This window comes from Montipora capricornis, chromosome 12, assembly GCF_036669925.1.
Source record: "Montipora capricornis isolate CH-2021 chromosome 12, ASM3666992v2, whole genome shotgun sequence".
Taxonomy (NCBI): domain Eukaryota; kingdom Metazoa; phylum Cnidaria; class Anthozoa; order Scleractinia; family Acroporidae; genus Montipora; species Montipora capricornis.
The window spans coordinates 21,424,317-21,431,816 of NC_090894.1; the positions used below are offsets into that span (position 1 = coordinate 21,424,317).

The window sequence follows — 7,500 nt, forward strand, 5'->3', positions numbered from 1 at the left end:
TTAATTTACCGTCCTTTACCTTCAATCACGTATATTTACCGTCAGCTACATTTATTTACTTTCATCTAGGCACCGCTCCACAACAGCATTGCCCCCGCCAGCGAACATGTCCCCCGGCTCACCGCTGCTCGCTCCCACAGCCCGCCGGCCGTACCGCCCCTGAGGCGGGGCACTTCGGGCTTACAGCCACATAACACTTTCGTGAAGTGCCCGGCAAAGGCTGCAGTTGTTCACAGCTAACCAGGGGGGGCTTACCGACGGGGGGTTGTGGAGATTTTGCCCTGTAGGCCAGGGCTCCGCCATTCCGGCCCGCAGCCTGCTCCCGGTAGGCTCGTCGCAGACCATATGCGGGCCGGTTGCCGCGGGAAGCTGGTCCCCGCGGCGAGGTAAGCTATAATGCCGTCACGCTCCTCGCTTAGCACGCCCAAGGTGGGCAGTGTTCCACGAGGGCCTTATGGTCACACGGAAAGGAATTGCCGCAGGACCCTAACCGTGAAGCCGCTTTCCACCGACCAAAATTACCAAAATTTGATCGGCTTCCGGCGGCAGGTTTAGAGACGCCTGGCTTCACCCAACATTCTCAGCTAAGTTCCACCTGTTAATTTATGCGGGTAGGCCCGGGAGGAAACACAATTCACAACTCAGAGTCATAGTTACTCCCGCCGTTTACCCGCGCTTCATTCACATTCATCAGTTCACTTTAATACATTCTCCTCCCCAAAGGCCACCATTCAAGTTCGGTCAGCACCGAGAATAACGACCTCTGGCCGGTTCCGAAATACGCGCAGTCTCAGTGGGGGTCTATTTTGATAACCGTTGACAGCTACTAATTGTTTCAAATTTCTGATATTGCGCAGACAAGCCGGAAGTCCGTGAATGGCGGACTTCCTGGTTCGGAACCAGCCAGAGGTTTGCCAGAGGTCGTTATTCTCGGTGCTGACCGAAAGAATCGCGGCCTCTGGGGACCAGAATGACCTTAATATACCTTCATTAATGTTCATTTACCTTCATTTTCCTTCAATCGCCTTCATTTACCTTCAAATCCCTTGATTCACCTTCAGTCACGTTTATCTACCTTCCTCTACCTTCATTTACCTTCATCGATCTACCTTCAGATTCCTTCATTCACATTCATCTACTTTCATCTACCTTCATTCATGGTAATCAACCCGCATTCACATTCATCTACCTTCATCTACCTTCATTCAAATTCATTTGCCTTAATATACCGTCATATACATGCATAAGCTTTATTTCATCTCGAATTTCAGAATAACTAAAGGAGCTAATGTCTTCGAGACAATACATTTGCAAGCTAAAATACATAGCATATACAGATACACGCTAAATACATAATATTTAAAGATATATTCATCAGGTAGCGCATTCCGCAACTTAGCTGATACGTAAGAAAAAAGAACTAAGACCATAACTGGTTGTTCTAGGTTTATTGAGGGACAGAATGTAATTTTCGCGAAGATCATGCATAAGAACAGGACGGGAGAGAAAACGCATTTTTCATATAAGCAGAAAAACCTGTTTTTTTTTTTAAAGAGAGAAAAAAAACATACTTTTATAAAGTAATATGAGGACATTTAGAATGCGCTTATTGCATAGAGATGTAGAGTTTGACTTTAGCAGTAAGAGAACAGGTAATCTGCCAATATAAATCTCGTTATCCTCTTATTTACTTTATTATACCGTTTCTTTGACACGAGTATTACAGCGAAATGAAAGCACAACTTTGTCGCAAATTTTCTATAATAAAAACTTGTTCAGAATCCAGACTCTACGTTAACAGCACACACCAGGCCTACTCCTAAGTATCTGGCTAGAAAGTTTTTCCTCTGGCCGCGCTTCAGCCATTCGATGTGGGCCAGTCTCGTGTTCGCTCATGCCCAAAAAGAATTCTGGGTAATTCTGCCATTCGATGACGAGGGGAGACTCCCAATTCTCATATATATATATTTTTTGCATAAGTATCGGGCCACCCAGTCCTACCAGAAAAAAATACCGCATCGATTGAAGGTTTTAGCTTTCAGAACTTCCCCAAATTGTATCGGTAGGTCCTGGAATTCGTCCACAGAAAGGCCAGAGAGACAACTTCACTCGTGAACCGCGATGTTTACACGAGAGCATTTTAGGCGTCCCAATCTGTATGAAACCATCTCTCACCTCTGTCTCGAGAAGACCAGACATGCACGGTTCTTACGTTACGTTTATGCCTGTAGAATCGTGAACTGAAATGTCAATTGCTGGTAAAGACCAGGCCCCAGTTGTTCGAAGGGTGGATAGCGCTATCCACTGGATAAATCACTGTCCACTGGATAACTCAATTGGTTTTGCTAGTGTTTATCCGCTGGATAGTGATTTATCCGGTGGATAGCTCTATCCACCTTTTGAACAACCGAGGCCCGCGTGTTATTTTTTTGGTAGGCTAGGTATCGGAGAGCAACAGAACATTTACGCATGCGCTGACGGAATGTTTGAACAAGAGAAAAAAACGCAGTACCTCCAGACATCCGGCGCTGGAGCGTCGTACCAAACGAGTCATCCCGGGATTTCGGCCCGTGTGATCGCTTTTGGACGCAGTTGGCCCTTCGCTGCTTTCTGCTACCGACCTTGCCTCCTGGTACGGAATTGAGGGAGAGATGTGTCGGCCCCTAAACCATATGAGACAAATCCCACGCGTACTCACAGCTCCAGACCGCCCTTGTCAATTTAACGTAAGAATTTGATGGCTTATATATCCAAGGGAAAAGTCATTTTATCTGTCATATGGTAAGCACCGGAGTCACAGATTGCAAAGTGTGCGCATGCGCCCTGTGAAAGGTAACATACATACATGCACAAACTTTATTTCATCTCGAATTTCAGAATAACTACAGGAGCTTATGTCTTCGAGACATTACATTTCCAAACTAAAATACATAGCATATACAGATAAATGCTAAATACAAAATATTTAAAAATATAACTAATTTTCAGGATTAAACCACTGCAAAAACCGTGTACGATCAAAACTTGCTCTACGTTGGATCAAAATAGATCGTGACCACACCAAAACCTGAAGAAGGCTGGTGTTGGCCAGCCGAAATATTGTAACAACGCCTATATTCACGTTGTCTTGACCAACCTTTGCAGTATATTTTCTATATTTAAAGATATATTCATTAAAAAGAAAAGCCGCCGTGCAAAATGCGGCCCTGGATTCTCTTTTAAAACTAGTAAACTCATAGGTACGGATACTGAATCAGGTAGCGCATTCCGCAACTTAGCTGATACGTAAGAAAAAAGAACTAAGACCATAACTGGTTGTTCTAGGTTTATTGAGGGACAGAATGTAATTTTCGCGAAGATCATGCATAAGAACAGGACGGGAGAGAAAACGTATTTTTCATATAAGCAGAAAAACCTTTTTTTTTTTCAAAGAGAGAAAAAAAACATACTTTTATAAAGTAATATGAGGAAATTTAGAATGCGCTTATTGCATAGAGATGTAGAGTTTGACTTTAGTAGTAAGAGGACAGGTGATCTGCAAATATAAATCTCGTTATTCTCTTATTTACATTATACCGTTTCTTTGACACGAGGATTACAGCGAAATGAAAGCAAAAATTTCTCGCGAATTTTCTATGATAAAAACTTGTTCAGAAATCCAGGCTCTACGTGAACAGCACACACCAGGCCTACTCCTGAGTATCCTTTTTGACTATCGAAAGGCTTTTGACTTGATCGATTATAGTACTTAAGTCAGTAAATTAAGATTTCTAGACTTACCAGTAAGTATCATAATCAACTGGATAATCGATTTTCTATCTGATCGTTCCCAGAGAGTCAAACTACTCGGACGTTGTGTTTCGGAATGGGGATTGGTCCCCTCCGGAGTCCCTCAGGGCACTAAATTAGGGCCCAGGGGCTGGTTGCTCGAAGGCTGGTTAGCAATAACCGTTGGTTAAGAGGTGTCAAAACCTATAGGTTTCCATGGTATTTAACGCTGGTTAGCCCTAACCATGCTTCGAGCAACCCGGGCCTGGCTTTTTATCATTGTGATTAATGACTTAACCCTTCATGATGCTCTCCTATGGAAATATGTAGACGATACAACGGTAACTGAGGTTGTCCCGAAAGAGCAAGCAAGCAATGTCCAGCAAATAGCGGAATGTTTAGAGGACTGGTCTAAGGCGAATAAGTTTCAGCTTAACTGCAATGTAACTGCAACAAATGAAGGGAATTACGCATATCTTTCGCTAAGAACAAAGTTGAACTACCCCCCGTGGTGGTAAATGGCCATAACCTTGAAGTTTTGGACCACGCGAAGTTACTTGGAGTCACTATTACTTACAATCTCTCTTGGAACATACATGTGTCCGAGGTGGTAAAGAAAGCATCTAAACGCCTGTATTTTCTCAGGCAATTAAAGCGCGCTAATGTCCAGAAGGCTGCTCTGCTTAGGTTTTACTCCAGCTGTATAAGGTCTGTTTGTGATTACGCTGCTCACTTATTTCACGCTTCTTTACCACCATACTTAATCGACGATTTGGAGCGCGTACAAAAGAGGGCCCTTTCTATTATAAGTCCCACCTTATCCTATTCAAATGCTCTAGCTGCCTTAGACCTAGAGTCACTAGTAGTTCACCATCAGCGCCTAAGTCAGTCCCTTTTCGATAATATCCTAGAAGACAGGGCTCACCGTCTTCGTCATTTACTGCCTGCCTTGCACAGGCCGCAGCACTCTCCCTGCATGCCAGGAATGTTACCATATGGGAATTTTGAAGGCCAGCAGTTGCACTAGAACTCAAGCTCTTCCCTTGGATGTAGACCTGTCCAGAGGAGAAGGTCTGGGAAAGATGACAGCAAAAAAAATGGCGGCAAATCTTGAAGCATTAACTGCGGCTCTAATCTACCTACCAAAAACTCTTAAAAGCTAAATTTGCTCAATGGTAGATGAGTTCTGGGAGAGGAAGAGGTTCCTTTTGGCGTGGGCAAAAGTTTCGCGGACAGAGCAGATACGGCAGTGCAAGTCAGCAGAGGAGAGGTAAAGTAAGCTTATACAGTATATGCTGTCCACGTTTACCTTTATTCAGAGTACTAGCACCAAACGATACATTAATAATACAGCAATTTTCGTTTCGCTAATTTAAAACGTGCTTTTTACTTAGCATTTCTTTTCATAGATAATGTTTAAGCTTACTTTTCACGACAAATGACTGCAAAAAAACATTATGAATGTCTTTTACAAACTTCCAACGATCTGGACAAGGCTGTTCGGGTCACATACCGTGGGATCTTTGTCGCGGGACTTTCCTCAATTCACTGTAAACATATGGAAGGCTTAAGTATTTTCGTTCTGTACAGTACAGTGCTAAAATTTTATGGGTGGTTTCAGGGATGTAGCTAAAATTTTGTAAAGACAGTAACATGCATGTAACAGGCGGAAGGCCCAGTTGGACACGCCTCTGGCGCGTCCCTTCCAGCAGGGTCCCGGGGCATGCTTGCCCGAAAATTTTGAAATTTAGACTCTCATAAAGGTGTTTTCCTCGATTTTAGGAGGTAAATTCAAGGCCACTCGTGATGTTTACAGACAATTTCTTGTTGTTTTTTTAATGAAAAAAGGTCACTTTGTTTGAACATATGCTATCAGTGCCAAGTACCTCAGAATCACTTTTCCTCCTATTTGTCGCGACTTTTCAGCTTATACGACATGGTTGAAATACACGAACTGCAGGTTTACATTATTTGACGTACACAAAGTAGAAATGCCACTGGCCAATGAGCTTTTTACCAAATACACGAGATCTTGGATCACATTTTACGTATCCTTGTAATGAATCAACCTTTGGGACATTTCTACAACCAGTTTCTGTCAGTACAGTTTGAGTGTGTAGTACATTTCTGTTTCACAAATTATAAAATAGATGACGAATTCCAAAAACTCAAATTATTTGATCAGCCGGAAATGTATTGGGAACAGCCGGCAATTTTTTCCGGCTGCTGGGTTCTATCTACATCCCTGTGGTTTTCATGTTACATCATCGTCACCATGTTGGTGGATGTAAGCAAGAAATCTCTTATTAGCCCCTTTTGTTTGTCCACTAGTCATCATACATTGCAGCACCAGTAAATGGAGCAATGGTAGAACGAGGACACGATTCATAACAAAACTGTGGCTTTAATAAATCAGAGCGATCGCAGAAGACTGAAAGAGTATATACACACAGAAGAAGAAAAACAACAAGAGCCTGGATGCTAAGCATGCGTTAAACTAACGTGTCACTGACCGGTACTGGCACAGCATATATTGCGATCTGTGTCTCTAGAGACTGGTTTGAAATCACCTATAAAGGTTACTTAAAGTAATTTTTTGTTGTTATAAAAATCCACATTCATTGTTTGCAAATACACTGTAGGTGGTTTTCAACCAGTCTCTTGAGACTGACATGACAATGCTGTAAATTATGTACAAAATTTAATGCTGGTGAACAAACAAAAGAAGTTAATGAGATATCTTTTGTTTTTGTCCAACAACATTGCACTGGATGACATCATATGCAGGGGTTTCATTAGAAGCCATGGGTGGTATACCACCGTCTGTTTGTGAGAAATTTGCCTCTCATCGCTGGCTCTCCTGCCTTGATTTTCACTCAAACCCTTGTAAAAGACAGGAGTGACTGCCTCTTACATTGATTAGCCCAGGCATGATAGAGTACATGTACTTCAAAAGTTATTAAATCCCCTGCACGCGAGAACAAGGACCACCTATTCTGAAATGGTAAATTTTAGACAATAATCTGAGAAATTTAAAGGGTTTTAAGTGTACTGTACATGTATGTTAAGGTCAAGTTTCCTCCTCCAAAGAATGTCGTTCATCCCAAGAACAACTTCAAAGACCTGTCCAAGTACAGACCTGTTTGACTACTTGTCCCTTTACAAAATGGAGTCTGTACTTTCCTAACAGAGGTGAGTTTTCGCACCAGCCTTGCATCTCTACATTATTATTAATTAATATTATTGATAATCATAAAGTAGGACATCTAATGAAATACATGTGCCGGAGGCATAATATATTTGTGGTATCTTATAATAACTGAGGACTTGTAGAAATCATTGGTCATGTGAAGTGGATGTTCACCAGAATATGGTTTAGTCCCCTTGGCAGTTAACTATTCGTGTTAGGATAACAATGTATTGGCAGTTAACTACCACATGGTCACTTTTATGTGAGAATCTCTTCAGCCTTTCTAAATTGATTGAAAGAATGTTACCGGGTTTCGTGGGTTTTCAGCCAAGTTGACTTAATTGTCATTAGTTTGAGATCGTTTGAAATATTGAGGTTCAAGGAGGGGTGTCCCCTTAGAGAAAATCCCTACCGTTGCTTGAAAAAGCACAAGCTTGCTGGCTTTGGTATAAAGAGGGAGGATGAAAAATCCACAGGGTCATGTGATAGTTTAATTTGGATTAGATAATTTCATTCAGTTTAGAAGGGAAGCTGAGTCCAAG

The 7,500-nt window shown here is 42.1% G+C and overlaps 1 protein-coding gene across 5 annotated transcripts in view; it reads left to right on the forward strand.

Annotated features, from left to right (window-relative positions):
- The first annotated feature begins 4,829 nt into the window (after positions 1-4,829).
- LOC138026222 (DNA helicase MCM8-like) overlaps positions 4,830-7,500 on the forward strand; it is a 32,998-nt gene continuing 30,327 nt past the window's right edge. Inside the window, exons 1-2 of one of the 5 annotated variants that reach the window (XM_068873457.1) lie at positions 4,830-5,038; positions 6,859-6,960. In XM_068873457.1, the coding sequence (XP_068729558.1) occupies positions 4,948-5,038; positions 6,859-6,960 (193 nt within the window). In that variant the 5' untranslated portion in view covers positions 4,830-4,947. Of the gene's footprint in view, positions 5,039-6,837; positions 6,961-7,500 lie in introns of all 5 variants that reach the window. The other 4 variants (XM_068873456.1, XM_068873458.1, XM_068873461.1 and 1 more) reach the window with 4 other exon arrangements.